The sequence below is a fragment of the Carassius gibelio genome, chromosome A8 (genome assembly GCF_023724105.1).
Source record: "Carassius gibelio isolate Cgi1373 ecotype wild population from Czech Republic chromosome A8, carGib1.2-hapl.c, whole genome shotgun sequence".
Taxonomy (NCBI): Eukaryota; Metazoa; Chordata; class Actinopteri; order Cypriniformes; family Cyprinidae; genus Carassius; species Carassius gibelio.
The window spans coordinates 5,352,219-5,374,755 of record NC_068378.1 but is presented as its reverse complement, the minus strand read 5'-3'; the positions used below and the strand labels follow the sequence as shown (position 1 = coordinate 5,374,755).

Below are 22,537 nucleotides of genomic sequence, written 5' to 3'. Positions count from 1 at the left end.
TTAGCTGAATGCACAAAATTGAGTGGAAATAAAATCAGTGATGAGAATTTAAATACAATTAATATTTTTGTGGGATTTATTTCTAATTAAATGTTACAAATCTCCAAAAAAGTGTTTAAACAAACATTATATGCTAAATTAATTGTAATTTATGTTTAGTGATGTTCTCAGCAGGTGGTGGATAGGTTGTATTTACAATATGTCACTATATGAATCATTAAGTGAATTAGGATATTTTTTTAATCTTAACAATTACATGCTTTTATCATTAATTCATCTAATTAGTCACAAATACTTATCAATATTTGCTAAGAAACAAACTCTAAATGCCCCAAATAAACATTTAAAAGATTAATTGTCCTTTTAGACGTTGAATAGAAAACACAAATAAAGTGGCCTTTAAAACCGTTAACGTTGTATGTTTTAATTCTATGATTCTCCTCATTAATTCAACACGTTCTTTATATATATTTCTGGAATATATTTCTAGCCTCTCCATCACATCTTGCTCTTTAAAGAGATAATTCACCCAAAAATAAAAAATTTCCTCACCATTTACTGAACCTCTGTCATCCCAGAGGTTTATGACTTTCTTTCTTCACAAAAGCAAAGATTTTTAGTCCAGATAAAGGAAGGGGACAGGAGCACTTCAGAAACCACACAAAGTGATTGATTACCAGGGGTTGAATGAGTTACTGTCATATTCTCTTTGTGTATAGTTTTTGAAGTGTCATTTTTGGATGTCCCATACACTTGCATTATTTAAAGATAACCTTTTTTTTTTTCTAAAACTCTTAGTTTGTGTTCATCTGATAAATGAAAGTCGTAGGATGGCATGAGTGTGGAAATGGAGTTTCCTTTAAATCCCTTTACCTGTATTTTATTTTAATTTTTTGGTGTTCCGCTGTTTCATTTTAATTGCTGTTGTTGAACTAAATATACATGTTTGGCCATTGCATTTTTTCTCGTTCTCTCCCTTTAACCATTTGTCTGTATTGTCTGTCAGAAAAAAAACTACTTCTACTTTTTTAATACCCGAGTACAATTTAAAGTTGAACTTTTTTACTTTTACTCAAGTATGATTTTGACCAGATACTTGTACTTTTGAGTAAAATGTTCACTGACTACTTGAGTAAAATGTTTGAGTACTTTTTACACCTCTGCTGAGATAGCAAATTAATGATGCACCATTCAAGAATTAGAAAAAAATCAGGGACAAAGTCACCCTATAATAAAACAGAAATTATGTTTTGCATATAGATTATTAAGCCTGTTTTAGGGACTCTGTAGTAACATTATTTCCACATTCCACCAAAGCCTGTTGTGTACTATATGCAAAAAGACTAATTTGGACAAATGCATAAAAACTTATAATGGTTAAATACATTAGTGAAGCAGGCCTTGTACTGCTGGTATATGTTTTAATTATTAATGAACGAGTCTGTGCAGACAAGAGGAGGTTCATTATATAGTATTGACATTACTTAAACCACACTGGAAAAAAATGGCAATTCCTTTATTATTTCAGACAAATGACAAACTCTACAAATGTGCCTTGCTGGAGAAATTTAAGAGACAATTTGAGTAAAAAAATAAAGAATAGGAGCGTGAGAATTACCATCCTGCTCTGGCACAAATAGTCTAAAACTTCAAATCCACATGTGTTTTCTTCTCTTTATTAAAAAATAAACAAAATGATAGTGGGCCTTCTTTTAGGACAGGAGACCTACAAAAAAAAATCTAGAGGTAGAGCATTTTTTTTAACAATTGATTTTAAAAACCCAGCAACAGACAGGAGAAGAAAACATACAAAAAAAGTACTGCAAGCCTTCAGTACCTGGTGAAAATATTATCTGAGGATAAAACATTACACGCATGGAACAGAGAGTGAAGGATATATTTATACGTCCACAGTAATCATTGGATATTTACATTTAATTCTCCATCTAGCCGTTTTAGAGCACACAGAAAATACAAGAGAAGTGTAAAAAATGAAAAGATAATTGTTGTTGTGTGACTGTCTACAGACTGGATCAAGCGTTTTTAATAGTGGAAAAGTTTCATAACTCACAAACATTCCCTCCAAAAGGGAAAAGAACAACAATGTCCTGTTGAACAGCAGTCACCTGCTCATCTAAGATTTTGTGAAGTGATAGCTGGCCCATATAAAATTAACATTCATAAAAACAAAGCAAAAGAAAGAACAATCCCACACAATCAGAGGGCTCTATGATTCATTCCTATGAAGGTGACGGGGTCAGGGTCAGGCCATCAAGTGGTGACGGGGTCCTGCAGCTGGGTGGACATCCTGAGAACGGTGGGCTGGTCAGTGCTGGCGTCCCAAGAGGTGTAGAGCGCTGGAGAACAGAACGTGTGGAGAGAGACCGTCAGCAGAGACTACAGATACACAAACACACTTCACCCATGAATGGGAGAAACGGCATATTCTGCCAGATGGCGTATATGGAGAAATGTGTCCGGAGGTGTTGGAAATATTGCCGCAGATTGAACAGAGACTTTGTGATCAGTCAGCAACATAATGGTTTAGTTCACTGTGATTAGGGTAAAAAAATATGAAAATCTTTTCAAATATGTAACTATTTAAATCGGTTGAGAGGCTAAACAAATAGCGATTTAATTAGTGGTAGGAGTTTATATGAATGTATGTCTGAGGGGAGATTATAATGCATATTAAAGTTCATAAGTGCAGCGCTGCTTTGTTTACAGCAGAAACCAAGGAAACGCTTGAAGCGCCACCTGCTGGCAGAGAGTGAATCTGCATCTCATTCAGCTATTTTTATGCATAGTTTGAAGTCAAATCATTCTGTTTTTGTTTCAAATTTTGAAATTATACAATCTTGTATGTATGCAGCATCTGTTTGGATCATGATTAAAATGCAGTGGTTGCCTCTAAATTTAAATGGAAAGAGCATAGACAAAGCCTTATTTTGTTTATAAGAGATTCATTTTATTTGTGTTATTTGAAATTTCAATTTAGTTTTGTTTTTTTCCATTATATTAAAATTTAGTTTTTTAGCAGATGCTTTTATTCAAAGTGACTTACAAATAAAAACCAACAAAAGAGCGATAATATGCAAAGTATGCATTAGTACCGTATTTTTCGGACTATAAGTCGCACCTGAGTATAAGTCGCTTCTTTCAAAATGATGAGGAAAAAAAAAATAAGTCGCACTGGACTATAAGTCGTATTTATTTAGAACCAAGATAAAACATTACCGTCTACAGACACGAGAGGGCGTTCTATATTTTCAGTGTAGGCTACAGGAAAACTGAGCAGCATAGAGCGCCCTCTTGCGGCTGGAGACGGTAATGTTTTCTCTTGGTTAATTTCTCTCGGTTCATATCAAATTAATTTTGATAAATAATTCGCACCTGACTATAAGTCGCAGGACCAGCCAAACTATGAAAAAAAGTGCGACTTATAGTCCGGAAAATACGGTATATTATTATTGTGTTATATTTCTGATTGGATCAGATAGCATACTGCGGGAGGTCGGAGCCGGGGAAAATAGTGTTATAAAGCGATTTAGAAATTGCGCATGCTCAAATCGTGATTTTATTACGGTTTTGATTAATCACACAGCCATAATAAAAATGCTCACCTCACAAGATCTCACAGCTGGATTCAACTAAATTTGCGAGGTTTGTGAAATTAAATGTTCATTAGACACTCATAGAGTTGAATAAATTATATAAATGCGTATTTGCTTAATTCTGACAGGCAAACGACTATCCATATTAGACAGAACGGTTAATGATGACAGTAAATAAGAGGGAGACTGTGAGCATTATGCGCTAGTGTTGTCAAAAATATTGATATTTCGATAAATATCGATACTGAAATATCTGAACGGTACCAATACTAATTTCCCGAAGTATCGATACTAGCTGCGCTTTCACTTCTCCCCAAAGGCGCGTTGACAACCACAACACGTGCACTCGCACTCGTCTCATTCGCTCTGGTTAGCAAAAGTGAAGTGAATGGAAAGATGGTGAGTGCAACGCCCGCGCAACGGGCTTTGGTTGATAAGGAACACAGCAGGAGTGCTATCTGGAAATATTTTGCATATGAGGCAAATGAACATGGAAAGCCGAAGGACACAAGCAAGCCAATATGCAAGAGATGCTACAGAACAGTGCTAACAAAAGGCGCTAACACCACTAATATAGCAAAGCACCTGAGAGACCGACACCCGGATCTGTATAAAGAATTTCTCGAGGTTGGTATTATTATTATACATTACTGACACTCTATCCTCCAATTTGATACTGTTAAGAGCTTTGACACAATCTGTATTGTTAAAAGCACTATATAAATAAAGGTGATTTGACGACTTCATGTCGATCCAGTGAGCACTGTTTTCGCGTGTGATGCACGCACGTTTGCGTTTAAATCTGTTCTTCAAATAACGTTAATTAACCAGCTTTTATGACCGATGTGCAATGCATTTGTTACAGTATATTTTAATCTTTGATAACAGTAGGTATTAGGTAATAAAAATATAACGGATCATGTTAGATCTGGTCCAATGAAAAAATATTAACAAATATAACTTTGGATTTGAATTAGTACATGTATTAGTGAATGTTAGTTTAAATCAACTTTTAACTTTGATTAACAAATGTTTTAAGTATTTTTCATTGCTTATTCACGTTAACAAATATCTATTACCATTAACCTAAGTTCTCAGATGAGTTCATTCAGTTCATTTTAAAAGTGTGGTCTAAAAAACACTCACCTCTGTAGAGAAAATCTGCATAAAACTGCAGCAACAGATTCCATTCAATTATTTTGTTTACTAATTTGAAACTTGATGCATAAGATTGCACTGATTTTGTTTTTGCTTGAAGTTTAAGTATCTTTTGTTGACATTGTGATTAGATTTTACTTGGAAATACAAAAGATTGCACTTTTTATTTTACTTGCACTTTATTGGTTTTTGAATGTAATGCAATCTGAGAGGCTTTTGAACAAGTGCACTACCTCAGGATATTTTTGTTAATGTAAAATATATGTTCTAGACTTGTTATATTTAGCTTTAAATAAAAAAATAACCCCTTAATATTTTGGCAGTGTTTTTCTCCGTGGTATCAAAAATGGTATCGAATATCAATATTTTTCAAGGTATCGTATCGAAGCTAGAAATTCTAGTATCGTGACAACACTACTATGCGCGCTCAGGTGCTATCATTCTCAGCGCCATCAAAATAAATATCCTGTCTCAAACACATCGGCCCAGCAGAAAAACTTATTTGAACTTATATCGCCCGATATATCGGCCTTGGTGATATATCGGTTGACCGATAAGATTAAATGTCTTTAATCTTATTTTGTAAAAAAAAAAAAAAAGTGAATCAAATCATTAGTTGAGTGAATCGTTACATCTCTAGTAAAAAATTTGAGAAGTTTGTACCAATACACAAGATTAATGGCTCAGTGAAAACTATTATTACGATAATAATAATAATAATAAATAATGAATCTCTTTTTTACATTGTGTTTATACTTTGATGGTTATAATGAAATGACGAATGCAAGCTCATGCTTAAACTGGCGTATTGAGAAGGTTCTGTATTAAATTCCCCGAATTAACAATTGCGTACACATGCTCAACACATATTTCGGTGACTAGCTACAATACTCAGTGCTGCAAAACTCGCTGTAAACCGGATCAGGCTAGAATGGTTACATTTTGAAATTTCAGCTGCTGAAGCCAGTGAATGTGTCTCATACCTGTTCTGTAACAGGTACTGAGCGTTCTGGATCTGGTCCTGGGTCCCAGTGATGGTGATGATGCGGTCCTCTGAACCCTGCAGGGGCTCGTCGATTTTGATCGAGGCTCCGGACTCATGTCGGATCTGCTTGATCCTCTGACCGCCTTTACCGATGATGGATCCCGCCAGCTGAGAATCACAGCAGAGTCAGTCAACACACGCATGTCGGGTGTAAAGCGTGGCTGTTCAGAAGCGATTTACTCACATCTTTAGGAATCGTCACTTGTGTGGTGATCACAGGACCTTCAGTGTAACTACTCCTCCCACCTGAGATCACCATGACATAACAGGAGATTTACAGCTGAAGGATTTACAAGTGGGCTAGTTTTATCAACAAGATGGCATACTTACCAGACTGATAAGACGAATCCCAAGACGAACTGTTGTCTGGTTTGAGAAAAGCAAAGTGAAATGGTGAATAATCTTATGCAGAGATGAAGACAAAATATGTAAATTGGGCCACTCTTTTGATAGTCGCTTTAATGTCAAGACGTGTCTTCGTTTAGTTGAATTCATTAAGTAAAATCATCTGTACTTATCACACATTGACAAACATAAACTTTATTTTAATCTCTAAACAGATGAATCCTCCCCTAAACAGCATGGATAAATGAAAATTAAATGCAGAAAATCACATATGCATTAAAAGACAAACTTACCATATCCATCATTCTGTGAGAGAGAAGAGAACAGAAATGTGAGAATCAGCAACCTCAAACACAACAATGAAAACAATGTGTCCATCGCTTTATTTCCATGGCAACTATCTACTCAATCATCATCAGTTACCCGCTAACACTTTAACTGCTGCAGCATTGGATGATATTGTTAAGCGAACTTTACCTTACAGTTGCAACTGTTTTTCATATTGTGACATATATTAAACAAAAATTACAAAAGCTTGTTAATATTTAGAATTTAACGGAATTCTATTTTTTTCTTACAATTCTGACATTTGAGTAAAAACAAAAACAAGTTTATATCTTGCAAAGAGCTTACCTCACAAAAAGTAATAATTATGAAATACAAACTCAATACTGATTGAATGATGATTTGATTTTGATTTAATATTACAAGGGAATGTTTTTTTCTTTAAATTTTGTAAACAAACAAGTAATTTATAATGAACACTCCAACATTCCAAAAAATAAGGATTGCCAATTTTGATGTCATGAAGACTTTGGTTTTTAAAAGATCTAGTTTTGTGAGTCACGACTTAAACCTGAACAAAACATAATAAAATCTGTTTTTTTTGACTGAAAAACTGACCATGCTGCCTCCATAACGATCACTGCGCCCTCGCCTTTCCCCACTGAAGAAAAAAAAGCAATGTGTCAATATCACATGCTACCAAAACACATCACAAGCCCAACATGACTTATAACCAGAGAAAACGTATAGATAAAGAACTTACTGCCGTCGTTCATCCATGTGGCCCCGCTGAGAGCTGTAGGAGTACTGATCATCACTGTAAAGATAAAGAGACATACAGCATCCATAAACGCTCGTCAAGTTCAGTTTAATAATCAGGTTTTTGACTGATTTTGACCCGTCTAGGTTGCAAATCAGAGGGGATAAAATTGTCCAAAATTCATATGGTCTATTCCAGCATTCATATTTAAATGTAGTATCAAAGTGTCTCACCCTCTCCTGTGGTGTGCGGGTCCCATGGGCATGCTTCGGTGAGGACGGCTCCCTCCTCTCCCCCCTCTCTGGGCTGGAGGGGGGCCCCTGCGTGGGCTCATGTCATCGTAGTCTCTCCTGTTTGGCATGTGGTGACCGCCACGGCCTCCGCTGGGGGGCATCCGATCAAAGCTTCGGTCACTGCCACGCCCCCTGGAGGAGAAGCCTCCCGCTGGCCGCCGGCCCCGATCTTCATGTATCAAACTGAAGCCCCCATAGTCATACGTCTCATCGTAAAAGTTAGGGTCGTACTGCTGAGCTCGACCTTTAATGGGAGCCTGGAGAGACAGAGAGAGTTCATGAGAAACATGACACCCGGACACACAGCACTGTCAAACCATCTCAATCTGACCTCCACAATGAGCTCCAGCATGGTCTTAATGCACTCCACCACCCGCTCCGCTTTACCCCCCACGAGCACCACGCGGTCAGTGGACTGAGGACAGCACTCCTGAAAGAGCTTGATGGTGGTCTGGGTGCTCTGGAAGAGAGAAAAAATAAAAGATTTGGATCAGCACAGGAAAGTCATAATTTATAGTGTTCAAATTCTGATCAATGTCGTACTTCACGAAGTTCCTTGATCTTAGCGCCCTTCACGCCAATGATGCTCCCGGCCAGACTCTGATGGATGAGCATCCTCAGCTCGCAGTCAAAGTCCACACCATGATGATGCTGATACTGCTCCAACCAATGAGAGAGGAGCATCAAATGTGTCATTCAAATGCACACACACACACATATAGAGATTGACCTTTTTTTATTATTTCAAAATATCTGAAAATAATATACACAGGTTTTTTTTTTTTTTTTACTTTTTCTTACACATACATATATTTATACATATATTCATATATATATATATATATATATATATATATATATATATAAAATTACACACACACATAAACGCTGGTCAAATTTAAAAAACTTAAAACAAATATTGGGTCTAAAAATTATTAATTAATATATAAGGAGGTAATAGTCCATGTATTCATACTGAAAATTTTCGGTAGGGGTCTTTTGGAAGCATTGTTTTAACCACTGCACATGTAGAACTCTGTGTGGAATATATAAATATTGGGAAGAATGTATTATAATTACATTTTTTTAATGACATTTTTGAAAGCATTTTATACTTCTAGGTTCTCGTATATACATTTATATATTTTTAATACAAATACATCTTTTTTTTAAAGTCAAACTTCAATCATGTTTAATGACTCAGATTTTTGTTTTGGGAAGAAGAAAAAAACCCTCACCTCTTCCAGAGTAGGTATGACCTTCAGTAATATCTCAGCTACTGTGGGAATATCTGCACTGATGCTCAGGATTCTGTCAAAGTTATGAGTCGCATTCGGCGAGAGGAGAGAAGAGAACGGATATTAGACATACAAACAGTACCATCAGTGCTCTTGTTAGTGCATTCAACAGTGAGGCGAGGGAACAACAGACCCCAAAGAGTCATGGAGTCATGCTCTCCTTGTTAAAGGGGAGTGGAGAACACAGGAAAACAAAGAAAAACTGAAGCTCCTTCCCGTGGCTGAAATGTCAAGATACAGGGAAGGTCAGCTATGCAGAGTGACAGAGGGAGATTAAAACTGATAGAGGGGTGACAGAGACGATGAACAAGAGTGAAGCAGGAGCTCCAGATCCAGCAGAGAAGAGCAGAGACAGGTGAACAGAGTAGAGTTCAAAGGTCAAACAACACAACGGACAAAAGGGAGAAATGGAATATACACTGCCCCTTCACCCACAATAAACTCAGCCTTGTATTAGCAAGAAACCCTAAAAATGAGAGCTGTGGAGGAAGTACATTTCCCAAAGGTACAAAAAAAGCTAGTTTCTGTCGTAGGAGAGGGAAAAAGGGTGGGAAAGGGCCTCCTTACATGACAGAAAAGGCATTTGAACATAGCAAGACAGCATTTTAAAATTAACATGGATTCTGATGTTTCATGGCAGTAAGGGAGTAGTTTGCACATTAAGGATGTTAAAACAGTTCTGATATTGGCAGTAACAGAGCTGATATGACTTGGAGGGAGTATCTGAGTGGCACGTACCGCTCGGGCCCACTGCTGTCTGGGACTGACACAGTGGCATTGTACTGCAGGGGGCGGGGCCAAGCACCCAGAGCAATCAAGCACACGGATGTCAATCAAGTAAGCCGCCCAATAGGAAGGGCGCGATTATGGGTGTGGCCAACCAGGGAGTCAGGAGGTCAGGCGGCAACGCAGGCGGGCGGAACGAGTCGATCCGGGATATGGGAATTGGCCAAAAATGAACAGAAAAATACAAAAAAAAAAAAAAAAAACAAGGAAAAGGGGGAGAGGGAGTGGAAAAGGAATACATTTTTTAATTGGAAACACTTTTAGTGTGACTTTCAATTCTCATAATGTTGGAGGAGAATGGAGAACAGGAGAGGAACAGAGATTATGAGAATATATACAAGACCAAACAGGCCAAATACTACTTCAGCCAGCATCATACTCTTCACTTTACTAAAGAGTACAGAAGAATGTGGGGTATTTATGATACAAAGCACTGCGTTTGTAACACAAACTGCCTTGGTTCCACAAAATCTTTATTATTTTATATTTTATGGACTGAGATGATGAGTTTAAAGTGTTCTGTTGGTTTACGTACATTAAAATATAACCCAGTTCTAGAAGGGTGAGCTCCACCTACCACAGATCGTGGGCGTGGAAAGAGAGAGAATGTGCAAACTAAACACAAGAGTACTCACATCTGTGCGCAGAGCTTTAATATTCTTCCCACCCTTCCCGATCACCGCTCCGGCATTCTGGGGAGAAGAGCCGGTCAGCATCGAGGAACAGCAACTGGAAAGCTACGGGGGAAAAAATCAGCAACTTACTTTGCTCTGCAGCAGAATCCTGAGCTCCACCATGTCGTCAGAATTTCGGGATCGCTTATGAGGCTTGTCATCCTCCATATCCTCAGCAGAGCGCTTACCTGAAACCACATTCACATGGAAAAGTTGCAATGAAACAGAAGTAGAGACAGATCTTATATTTAAATATATATTGGTAAAAGCATGCATTATATTGGTTCCATTTTCATTTCATTAAAAGAAATTAAGAAAAACCACTGGCCCTTACCATTACTCTCTTTGCTGCTGAAAGTCTCCTCTTCTTGGGGGTCATTTTCTGGCTCCATTATCTACAACAAGCTGAGATGTACAGTCCTCTCTGTCCAAATCTAGTGGAAAACCAAACAGTGTATGGACGAATACATGACATGGCCTGATAGGATGCTAGAATAATTCCAGTGAACGGTGCTCTTATTCCACTGAGCATGTTTGGAGCCAAACACAGGATGAGGAAGGATTCAAACTACTTTATAATGAGTTATAACACAAAACAAGAACTGAAACTAAATGTTCTGGTAGTTGTTCTCCTACAACGGAAAAACGATGCACTAAAGGTTCTGGAAAACAAGCCTGGAGTTGGGTTGTGTCTCAAACTCTGTTGCGCTGCCTATCTAGACAGCACCGTGTGCAGCACACGCGCATAAGAGTGCTCAAACGCGCACGAGACGCTCACTAACTATTAGCCAAACGGTTCCTAACGTTATAAGAAGCTCGCTGTGTTTGATTACGGTCAAATGATTCGTTGGTCGCCATCTTCATGTACTTGATCTGCTTGCTAATTAGCAATGGACACTTTCAGAAAGCTAACGAGCTAGCTAACTAACGGTAGCATAAAAGTATGTTTGTTTGTTTTTGAACCAGCGATACTTTTATTTGTAACGCTCGTGCTTAAAAATAAATAAATAAATAAATAAATACATACATACAAACATAAAAGCCACGGGAGGGATAGCAACTGTGGAAATTACGGAAGATTATTAGGGTTCCTAGCTTCCTGAAGCTAACAGAGATGAAGCTAACGTTACCTATCGGGCAGGAAAACACTGCGACCGTGTGCACGAACTGGACCTAAATAGTTTAGGATTGTGAACCTGTTTAAAAATGCAACATGCTGTTTAATTGCGTGGAAACAATAATGATGTGCTTTTGTGCCAGGAAATGTTTCTACCGACCTGTTCCTGTCGTTCTGCCCCTTTGCAACAACAATGACGCACAAATCTTTCCAGCGTCGCTGGAACGCGTACCATTGAAAGCACCGCCCTCCACAAGAGAAACGCGCTTCTGATTGGTCCAACCCGCAGCAGAACCGAAACTCCAGTGTTTCAAAGACGATCATTAGTCGAAAGTAACGTCAATCTTTTAAGAACACTTCTTATGATTAGCAAGCACGAGTATTTGATATGTCAAAGAGCGCAGGCTTTTCTTTTTTTTGTGATATGTGGCAAATGTGATGTTTCTTTGCAATTTAATGAATGAAGTATTAATATCAGTAAATTAGTCACAAGAAGCCCTGTAGTGTAGGTTATTACGGCGTTCTCACAGTAGGCACCATGCAGCGAATTTCTGGTAAGGGTTAGTTCATCTAATCATAAAACGGATGTAAAATGCAGACTTGGGTCTATTGTAATGCATTACTAAGTATTAGTTACTGTAATTTAATTATTTTTCCAATGAAAAAATAAAGTAAGTGATAACTAAATTTTTCTGTGTCTTCCCATGTGTCATTAAATACTGTATAGAAATATATTGTATAAAGCAGTAGTGTACTTAACATCAAAATTTAACATCTGATATTAAAATGCATGTTTTTACGGTTACATTTTTCATTTAAATACTTTGGACAATTTATGCAATTTTATATAATTAATTTGAAAGAATTAAAATAGTAGTTATATCATGTCTGTCCTTGTATTCTTCAACTGGTCGAGGTTGATATGGGATTTACAAATTAGTAATAAATCATCTAACACCGTAATTACAATGTTGAAGGTGTAATTAGTAGTAGCTAGTAATTAATTACTTTTTATTTTACCCAACACTGGTAAATAGTATAGTGTGTAATACATATACATTATAGCAAGTTGCAAATTATATAGAATGCCTTTTATTTGAAAAAGTATTAAAAAAAGTTTAATGATCAACTACATATTGCAACAAAGTATGCTATATATATATATATATATATATATATATATATATATATATATATATATATATATTTATATAAGCTTAAATTATGTTCCTGAATGCATCTGTTCCAAACACAGTAGAAGAACCTGATGCAAACTTACCCAACAAACACAAAACTAGAACCAAGCCAAACTTTTCGCTCTAGAAATCTGCTTAGCCACACCAACCAAAGCAGAACCTTAAATGAAGTTCCTCATACATCTGTTATAAGTTCCTCTTCAAACACAGCAGGATCTCCTGGTTTGCGAACGAGATGCGCCTACATACTGAAAAGAGTGAAAGAGAGGAGGAACTAAACTATACTTCTTCTCTGGACTCTATTAACCTAATCTGACTGTGTTCATGCTGATGTGCACTGATGCTGTAGGGGAAGAACTTGTTTCGTTCTCTCAGTCTGAAGAAAACCCAACGTGTTTTTTATTTATTTATTATTATTATTATTTTTTAGTGAAAAGTTTTGTTCGATTTTTGTTGTTTTTATATTTGAATATCTTAAAAAATTATTTATAAATTAAAAGTTTTTTTAATTTTTAGCTTTTACTGAAGAAAATGTTGTGGGAGGTTGCTAATGAAATGTATATGTATATATATATATATATATATATATATATATATATATATATATATATATATATATATATATATATGTGTGTGTGTGTGTGTGTGTGTGTGTGTGTGTGTGTGTCTTTTAGAACTCCTGTAACTGGTAGAAAAAATACAACACAGCTTTTGCAATGAAAATAGCCTCGGCTGCTGTCATGGTATTGAAATGTCTATTACCTACATGGAAATCTCTCCCTTCTCATGCAAGTTATAACTGTCATCATCTGTGTGCACATTAGCATTTTTTTTTTTTTTGCATGGAAAATTTGACGCACATGGACCACATTTCTTCAAAGATATTGAACAAAAGGCCTTTTTAAGCTTCACATTTTCTTACTCCTTTATTGAATAGATCATTATCTCTGCCCTGCTGAAAGAAGAAAAATAAGTGAAAACCAGTTTAAGCTGTTGACTGGTCTTAGCTGGTCTTCCATCCCAGTCAGAGCTGGTTTAGGTCTTAGAGAAGATCATTCAGGTCAGTCTTTGCAGTATGTTAGTTATCTACACTATGTATCCATAGCACAAAAGGCTATGTGGCGAAATTTAACACTGAGGGCTATGGGTTTGCAAATAATTATCCTAAATAAAAGAAACAACAACAGCAGCGTTATAAAGAAGTCCTAAAACAAAAACCAACGGGCACCAATAGATGGCAGCAGTGGAATGTAATTGCAGGGTAAAATGCAAACATTAATTGTGAGCCAAGCACGTGCTAAATCTGAGATGAGCTGTTCTTCCTGCTGTTTACAAAAAAAGTCTGCACAGTTCAAGACCAGATTGCAAAGGGCTTTCATAATGAAGTACCTCTTGTCTCGTGTAATCCCACGCTCCAGTTAAATTAAAGTACAGTATGGTACTATATGTACAGTAAAGTACAGTCATACAGTAGACTTGGCCTTAATCATAGAGATCATATAGCTTGATCTTTATGTCCCTGGACTTAAACACCTGAGTGTCATTAACTGAGTGCGCCATAAATTGCCCCTCAGAGACTCCCACTGTGCGCGCACGCTCATCTAATTTGATTTCTATTCCCACGTCGTGCGTCAATCCTTACGTCATTAGAACGATGCGTGACCATGGTAACACGTTGCGAGAGCTGCTATGTAGCGACTCTTTTATCGACTCGAATCGGTTCAAAACAACGAGTCGTTCACAACACGTGAGTGGCCTTTTGTGTTATGAGCAACTCTTCATTTGATTCGTCAGAAATGACTTGCTGTGCGAATAAAACTAATCTTAAGATGCTTTATTAAAATTTGCTGATCTAGCCCTGATTTTTCTCTCGCCAGCAGGATAGTTCACCCAAAAATGAAAATCAAGTCATCATTTTTAGCCTAAGGTACTTGCCTTCATGTTGTTCCAAACGAGTATGAGCTTCAAGTCAATGGCTACCAGCAAATATTTGGAACAAGGATGAGTAACTGATGTCAACTTATTCACTTTTGGGTGAACTTTCCCTTTAAGAAGATTGAAAACATTTATTTATGTATTCATTTCAGTCAGACTTCATCCTGCTTTAAAGATCTGGAGAATTTAAAACGACAGACAGCTGATCAAGTCATTTTAGTCATCTTATTGTTCTTGGTGTGAAGGGTTTTTTAATGGTCATCGCTGACAAAGCCCAAGATTGTAGGCAAATCGATGCTTAGTCACGTGAGCGGTCACTATATGTTTTAAAAAGATGTCACAAACCTCGACGCCAGATATCTATAGACCTAACTGCAAAAATAGGAGCATTGATTTCTTACAATTTTGGTACATGACTTGCTACAGTAAATAAAATCCATGATGAATTCCATTAATAATCTTTCGTCGTTTTAATTGTGTATATGGTCGTTATTTTTTAACGTACTTTTCCCACCCCCTTTCTATTAATTTCCTTCATGTGAATCAGACTGAACGACTTGCGCAGTCAGCGCACAGAAGACACGAGAACAATTAGTGCATTTAAAGATGCGTGCACAAATGAATCATTCACGAGCGAAACCCAACCGCTGTGTGTGAACCACATCTGTCCAGCTCTGCGCTGTGTAGAGACTGTCATCATTACCATAATCCGAGATGAAACATGCACTGACTTCTATTTATTATTCATTCGCCTTGAGGTCTTAAGTCTTGATCGGTGGAAGGATGCTACACGCTGTCAATAATCAATGAAGTGTCTGAATGATCTCCTCGTCTCCTCCCCTCAGATGCGCTGCGCATCATCCAGCGCTCGCGCTCTCCCTCACTTCAGCGTCTCTCAAGAGCGCGTCTCCTGGTCTTATGTGAGCTCACTGGACGCGTCATTTAACGCCAGCGTCTCGGTCATTCAGTCCAGACAGAGCGAGGCATACGGAGACAAGAGGCGGAGAGTAAGAGGAGCACGGCCGCTTCACCCAGACAGACGCGCGAGACAAGGTCGACGGAGCCGGAGCGTTACGAGCGGTTCTGCGCGTCGCGCTCGGACGCTCCAGACGCGGGTGTTCAGCGCTCTCTCCACGAGTTGGGATCCAGGGGTGTTAAATCTGGAGGCGGGGAGCCTGGGATGAGCCTGCTGTCGGGGGGCTTCGGCATGGCGGGCTGGGGGTCCGGCTGTGTCCTGATGCTGCTCGCGCTCTGGAGGCCGGGTGCCGCTTGTCCGGAGCGCTGCACGTGCACGGGCGCGCGGATCTCGTGCGTGGATGCGGAGCGCAGCATTGTGGCTTTTCCCATGCTACAGTCCGAGGCAGAGATGGAGAACATCACAGACATGTGAGTTATAAAGAACAGGACCACAGAAGATCAGATGCATGTTGTGTCATTCAGTCAGCTGCTGTGCGCGTAATTGTTTGACTTCAATGATTTATCCAGTTTTTATTGTACTTGAATTATTGTGCCAAAGTAATTTTACGAGTACACTGTATTATTAGCCTACTCAGTTATATCTGCTGCAGTGCAAGGTTTTAAAAACGAATAATATGAATCAGTTTGATTGACTTTAATAGTATTTTGAAATTAGCTGCTGTTTAAATCACACTACAAGTGCATTTGTTTGAATTTAGGCCAGCAGAATGGCAATACTTGTATCTTTCTTATTTTTAAAATAGATTTAATTTATAAGAAGTGATTTATAGTTTCTACTACTCACCATGGATCATTTAATTAATGAATGAAATTAAAATAAAACTATTATTATTATTATTGGAATCTACGCTGCGTGACTCTTTTAGTGAGATCTGGTTGCTGTTGCTGTTCACAGATTAAATTAAATTTAAATTAAATTAAATTAAAATTATGCATTTAGCAGATGCTTTTATCCAAAGCGACTTACAGTGCATTCAGGCTTACAATCTTTACCTATCACGATTTACAGATACATTGCAAATCAAAGCAGCTTCAAATCCATTAATGAAAAAGATCTGGACTTGTACCGCAACCTCAGAAACTTGTGAGTATGAAAAGCTTTTACGTTCTTCAGGCTGTGAGCTGGAAACTTGTGACATCCGCTTTTGTGTTGTCCTGCAGAACCGTAACGAACACGAGGCTCGCATATATTTCACGGCAGGCCTTTCAGAGCAACCTCAAACTACAATATCTGTGAGTGCTTTGGTTGTGGAGACGCTGGAGGTTTAGCACGTCTGGGTTGTTTAGAAAGTTTTGTGTCATGTAAATAAAAAAAAAAATTGCAAATATTAATTCTGAAATGTTAACTACATTGTTTAAAATCAAATTAGCATTTTTTAAAATTATATTAATATTGCATATCATATTTTTTTTTGTTTTATTTCATATATTTATGTTATAAATCTATAACAGGTTTTGTCAGTGCTGATCATTGTTTCCTGCTACAGGAATCTGAAAGAGAACAATCTGTCCAATCTTTCCTGGAGGACGTTTCGTCATTTAAACATTTCATATCTGTGAGTCTCAGACCTTTTACTGAAGCTATATTACAGTATGTGGTTATTTTTGATCGATTGATTTATTTTTGCTAATAGAAAAACAATGAATGCTGCAAACCATGCGGGCACACAAGAGACTATTAAACAATAGATTTCAAAATGCATTCAAGAGTAGCAATTATTCAAAAATATTTGACGGCATTTGCAGGGTTTTGGTTTAATTTGGGAATTAATGGAATCAGCCAAACAGCGCTGGTTCCCATTCTCAAAAAATAGTGTCCGAAGACCAGAATCGCCAATACATTCATGTAGACTCCCAACAGGTTTCACCTCGAGTTTTTGGTCAATGTTTTTGGATTGACTGTTTCAGGGTGCTGTGGTGCCAGACGTGTGTGTCTGTGTGTTGCAGGCTGCTGGCGGGCAATCCTCTGCAGTGCATCTGTGAAAACGTGTGGCTGAAGCAGTGGAGAGGAGAGGAGGCCGAGGACCTGCTGTGTGTGGAGGAGAGGGGAAGGAGGAGAGCACTGTCTGCGCTCAAACTGACCAACTGTGGTAAGAGCGAGACGAGAATCAGAAAGCTCTGTTAACTAATGCTGAAGGAGTAATAGAAAGAAAACGTGTTTTGATGCAGCTGCTCTGCACATAGTTCTCAAGGATCCCGAATTTCAGTTTGAACAAACCCTCCATCGTTTCAGTTCACTTCACTGTGTTTACAGCAGATTGCTCCACGGATTGCTTTGTGAACCTTTTACGAAGTCCTATAGATATTGTAACCAAGATTACTGGAACCAGGATTAACCAAAAGCTTGTAAACAAGCGTTGTATCCAGTTTCACAGTCAAGTGCGTTAACATAAACATTTAAAATGGTCGCAAAAAGGTCAAAAATAGGAAAAGTTTGGTTGGGTCTTTTTAATTGAAAAACTAATAAACCAACGAAAAACGTAAAATGAGTAAACATGAGGGAAAGAGTCAAATAATAATAATAATAAACATATTTATGTATCATTTGCATATATATATATATATATATATATATATATGTGTGTGTGTGTGTGTGTGTGTGTGTGCAAATGATACATAAATATGTATATATATATATATATATATATATATATATGTATATATATATATATGTATATATATATATATATATATATATATATATATATTTCATATGTGTTTATAAGTTTGTATTTTATTTATATAATATTGTATTTATTAATAGTATTTATGTGCTTAGTCATTTTTGTCATTTAAAAAGAATATATATATATATATATATATATATATATATATATATATATATATATATATATATATATATATATTTATTAGCTTTTCTCAGTTAGATGCCAATGCAACATTTCTAATTCTAAAATGTTTTTTTTCCATCTAATATAAAATTCTTTCCAGCTTTATTTCAGTAACTGAAAACATATTTTTAATATTAGTTTTATTTGAGAAGTTTTAGTTTTAGTTAATAACACTAACACTGTTCTTCATTAAGAGCTACTATAAACTGAATCCTTGTCAACTAGATGCATTTCTGTGATGAAGCAACTTACTGGAAGGAATGAACTAAAATAGTCTACTGTGGCCCGGATAGCTCAAAATCAGCATATTGTTTTTTACTCTAATATTTAATATTAAAATGTAGGTTTGTTTGGTAAGATGTGATTTGTCCAGGCTGTAGTTTTATGACTGCGGCTTGAGACGCGGATAATTATTGATCCAAAGATCAGCCTCCAGCCTATTTTAAGCAATACCACAGCAGAAGGCCCTCGAGGGAGGAAGAGAAGACAAGAGAGCGAGGGAGGAAAGGGAAAAATAGAGACAGACGGGGGATCCCCAGAATGCAAAAACACTGAGACATTTAGCGCTGAACGTCTGCTGGTCTGTGGCCAGAATGCTGCCTTTCTTTTCCATGTTGTTTTTTTCTTTTTGTGCCATGAAAGAAAATGAGCTGCTTCTGTGATTTGTTTCAACGTATCATTTTTGGAACATGGAGGGCCAAATGTACATGAGAGTTCTTTTGCCAGCGCAGTTTAAATTAGAAAAAGGAACGTTTGGATTTGTTTACTTTTAATCCCAAATCTCATATATATATATATATATATATATATATATATATATATATATATATATATAGAGAGAGAGAGAGAGAGTGAAAATCAGTTGTGAACAGTGATGTTTTAGACCCAAAATATCTTCTTTCGTGTTCCTCAGAATATCACAGATTTGGAAAGTCGTTGGTAAATGATGAATTTTCTTTCTTTATTTTTTTTATGAAAGTGTGCTGCAAATATACTCACCCCTCAGATCATCCAAGAGGTATATGATTTTACTTTTTCATAAGAATAGATTTGGAGAAATGTAGCATTACATCACTTGCTCTGCAGTGAATGGGTGCCGTCAGAATGAGAGTCCAAACAGCTGATAAGAACATCACAGTAATCCACAGCACTCCAGTCCGTCAGTTAATGACTTGTGAAGCCAAAAGTTGTGTGTTTGTAAGAAACAAATCCATCATTTAGGGCTTTTAATTTAAAACCGTTGCCTGCAGCTAGTACTCAAATCCTTAATTCATAACACTGCTGTCTCCAGTTAGAAAGCCGTCTCGACTAAACCAAGAGAGAAATACGGGTCAAGCTTTGCTTTAAAGCAAAAAAAAAACAACCCAAAAGAGTTTTAAACAACATGTTGGAGGATGTTGATGTTTGGGGACGATAGGAGATGGACTTCATTGGAGGAAACCTAAGATTAAAACATCATAATGGACTTTTTTCCTTTTTCTTTGTCTTTTTTTATACAAAAGAACAGCTTTTGGCTTCATAAATCATTAACTGATGGACTGCAGTGTTGTGGATTATTGTGATGTTTTTCTCAGCTGTTTGGACTCTCATTCTGACGGCACCCATTCACTGCAGAGCAAGTGATGTGATGTTAAATTTCTCAAAATCTGATGAAGAAACAAACTCATCTCGGATGGACTGAGGTAAATATACTGTTAAAATTACTATTTTTTTAATTGTAAATAAAACAAAGATTATTGTAGTATATTTTACAAGAAAATACTATTTCAGTCTTTCTACTTCAAATTTTCACATTTGATTTAGTTACTTGCAGCTATTTGTGAAAAAAATATTAATTTTTTTCCTGAGTAAAAATTGTTTCACAACCAAACTTTTTTTCAGTGTTCATTTTCTCCAAATTTTGTGGGTGAACTATTTTTAGACGAGAAAGAGTTGATGAGGGGAAATTAATTTACCTTCTTTAAATTTCTTTAAAAGTGGTGACATTTCTGAACTAAACAGTCAAATGTCAGCGTCACTTTAAATATACCCTGAAAATGTCTGAAAATAAGAAATTAAATGAGAGGTTGAAGTAATTCAAAACAATATAACTTAATGGAATATAATATAGATGTAGATAGATTCTGAATATATATAGATCACAGAAAGGATGAATGTGATGCAAAGAGGAACAACAAGTGAGTAGCTGTCAGTACTGAAACAAAGCAATGAGAACTGGAAAGTATGGAGTGCATGTGTGAAAATATGTTGTTGTTTTAATAAAACCGACGAGACTGATTCGGATTAAGAATGCTATTTATCTGAACTGTAATAGCTGATTGTTAATTGGTGTATGAACTGGTATGTGGTGTGTTTTCTGTCTAGTTCTCCCCACTGTGACTCTCAAACCCACTAAAGTGACCATGCATAAAGGGTTAAATGTGACGCTGGTGTGCAGCACCTCAGGAATGCCCACGCCTAATCTGAACTGGAGCACCTGCAAATTAAATTCAACGTACGAGGTAATTCTAACCTTCATCTCGAATTTACGAAGCTGATCGAGTTGTGTTAGTGGATGAGGATGCCACAGAGGACATGCTATGGAAGCTGGTTTCTGCCACAAGAGAAAAAACAACAACAAATAACTTAAAAAAGGAAAATTTTTATTTCACATTTCGTTAATTCTGAGAAGTAGGTAAGGGACAAACTCGCGATTCTGAGGAGAAAAAATTGTTAGATAAAAAGTTACTACTATTTTTATTATTATTATTATTATTATTATTCTGTGGCGGAAGCAAACCAAAAAAAAATAATTTTAAACTACATTTAAACTTAGAATTGTAAGAAATTCCAAAATTGTGCAATTAGTTGCAATTAGCTTTTTTTATTTGTTCGTCCCGTGGCAGAGAGACGCCTCCATACAGACTGTGGGAGGATGGGTAGCCATACGTTTTATTTTTACTACAACAAATGAATGTAGCAGAAATAAGTTTGCTATGTCTTGCCGGATTTTAAAAACGTGTTTTACGAGTAAACATACTGTACATGTAACGAGCCATTTTACAAGATATATTATATTATTGAGATTCATTATGAACGTTATGCATTGTTGATGCCTTTCATATTATATGACATATATGACAGTTTTACTCAGATGATTGCTTAAAAGGGGTCATATGATGCTGTTTTAAAGATCATTATTTGGTGTATTTGGTGTAACAGAATGTAGTCATGCTTTAATGTTCAAAAAACACATTATTTTTTAAATACTGTACATTATTGTAGGTCCTCTATGCCCCGCCTCTCTCAAACTAATCGTTTTCTACAAAGTCCCTCCTTCTGACAAGCGCAGTCTGCTCTGATTGGCCAACTGACCCAGTGCATTGTGATTGGCCGAACACCGCAAGCACTCGTCGGAAAATGTAACGCCCCTTTCCATAATCGCAAGCTTCATCTTTCAAAATGAATGTAAAGATTAATTAAATTAATAATGTCCTTAGTTTTACCATTAGTTCAAGCCTGAAAGAGGAACAGAGTGGTGTGATAGACACAGTGATGAAGCTCCTATGTGTTTACAGTACACAAGCAACAGACGGTTAAGACAGCTGACTCCACTGTGCAAATATTTTTTTTTAATGTGGAGTAACAGGATATTCACAAAAACAACAATGCCTGAATAGCTATCGGTGAACAGTAATGGTCGCCCGCCAGTGGAAAAAGAAAGTCATTTCTGAGGAGTAGCAAGTGATTGCATTTTGATTGAAGACATTTTTCTTCTCCTTTGGAATAACATGCAACAATGAATTATGCACAAGAAGGCTATTGTAAGGATTGCATGTGGACTTTAAATAGAAATGACACTGACATTGCTGTAACTCACACCAGCAGCACGAGCGCTCGGGTCAGAGGTCAGAGTTCAGACTCGTCAATGTCTCTTCGCTGGACAACGGATGCAAAATCACCTGCAGCTCAGAAAACATGGTGGGACAGGCTGATGCCTCCGTGGATCTGGACATACTGTGTAAGTCACCATTATTCTCTTTTACATATTAATTGCGTTTATTATTATCTTTATACTAGCAAGGTTTGAATGTTTTTGAAAGAAGTCTGGTATGTTTACCACGCGTTGCGCGTTGTTCATTATGCTATTTTAAGGGCGCACGCTTGACCATAGTGTATAGCGTGCACAACGCGCATACACTTTGCTCATGTAATCTACACA

At 36.9% G+C, this 22,537-nt stretch overlaps 2 protein-coding genes across 5 annotated transcripts in view; one reads left to right on the top strand and one right to left on the bottom strand.

Moving 5' to 3' along the window:
- Positions 1 to 1,500: 1,500 nt before the first annotated feature.
- On the bottom strand, positions 1,501 to 11,668 carry hnrnpk (heterogeneous nuclear ribonucleoprotein K). Of its 3 annotated transcripts, XM_052603596.1 has the most exons (16): positions 11,536 to 11,659; positions 10,593 to 10,692; positions 10,349 to 10,446; positions 10,220 to 10,276; positions 9,537 to 9,580; positions 8,739 to 8,811; positions 8,044 to 8,157; positions 7,832 to 7,960; positions 7,441 to 7,757; positions 7,211 to 7,264; positions 7,066 to 7,108; positions 6,456 to 6,468; positions 6,148 to 6,183; positions 6,002 to 6,063; positions 5,756 to 5,925; positions 1,501 to 2,357 (listed from the first exon to the last, which is right to left on the bottom strand). In XM_052603596.1, exons 2-16 carry the CDS (start codon positions 10,648 to 10,650, stop codon positions 2,327 to 2,329), a joined length of 1,299 nt encoding a protein of 432 aa, XP_052459556.1. In that variant the 5' UTR covers positions 10,651 to 10,692; positions 11,536 to 11,659; the 3' UTR covers positions 1,501 to 2,326. The 3 variants fall into 3 exon arrangements, 1 of the variants encoding a protein (XP_052459556.1); XR_008184785.1 differs by lacking the exon at positions 1,501 to 2,357 and adding an exon at positions 8,477 to 8,536 and having other exon boundaries at positions 5,838 to 5,925; positions 6,148 to 6,468; positions 11,536 to 11,668; XR_008184786.1 differs by lacking the exons at positions 1,501 to 2,357; positions 11,536 to 11,659 and adding exons at positions 8,477 to 8,536; positions 11,389 to 11,413 and having other exon boundaries at positions 5,838 to 5,925; positions 6,148 to 6,468.
- A 3,547-nt stretch (positions 11,669 to 15,215) lies between these two features.
- Positions 15,216 to 22,537, top strand: part of LOC128018220 (BDNF/NT-3 growth factors receptor-like) — a 55,981-nt gene continuing 48,659 nt past the window's right edge. Inside the window, exons 1-7 of one of the 2 annotated variants that reach the window (XM_052603595.1) lie at positions 15,216 to 15,892; positions 16,494 to 16,568; positions 16,646 to 16,717; positions 16,972 to 17,040; positions 17,432 to 17,574; positions 20,701 to 20,837; positions 22,204 to 22,336. In XM_052603595.1, the coding sequence (XP_052459555.1) occupies positions 15,687 to 15,892; positions 16,494 to 16,568; positions 16,646 to 16,717; positions 16,972 to 17,040; positions 17,432 to 17,574; positions 20,701 to 20,837; positions 22,204 to 22,336 (835 nt within the window). In that variant the 5' untranslated portion in view covers positions 15,216 to 15,686. Of the gene's footprint in view, positions 15,893 to 16,493; positions 16,569 to 16,645; positions 16,718 to 16,971; positions 17,041 to 17,431; positions 17,575 to 20,700; positions 20,838 to 22,200; positions 22,337 to 22,537 lie in introns of both variants that reach the window. The other variant, XM_052603593.1, reaches the window with a different exon arrangement.

Excerpts from the sequence above, each read along its gene's own strand:
- hnrnpk (XM_052603596.1), bottom strand. The coding sequence starts at position 10,650 with ATGGAGCCAGAAAATGACCCCCAAGAAGAGGAGACTTTCAGCAGCAAA. Across the intron at positions 9,581-10,219 it reads TTAAAGCTCTGCGCACAGAT|TACAATGCCACTGTGTCAGT; the intron begins GTGAGTACTCTT and ends CGCCCCCTGCAG. Across the intron at positions 6,064-6,147 it reads GGATTCGTCTTATCAGTCTG|GTGGGAGGAGTAGTTACACT; the intron begins GTAAGTATGCCA and ends TGGTGATCTCAG.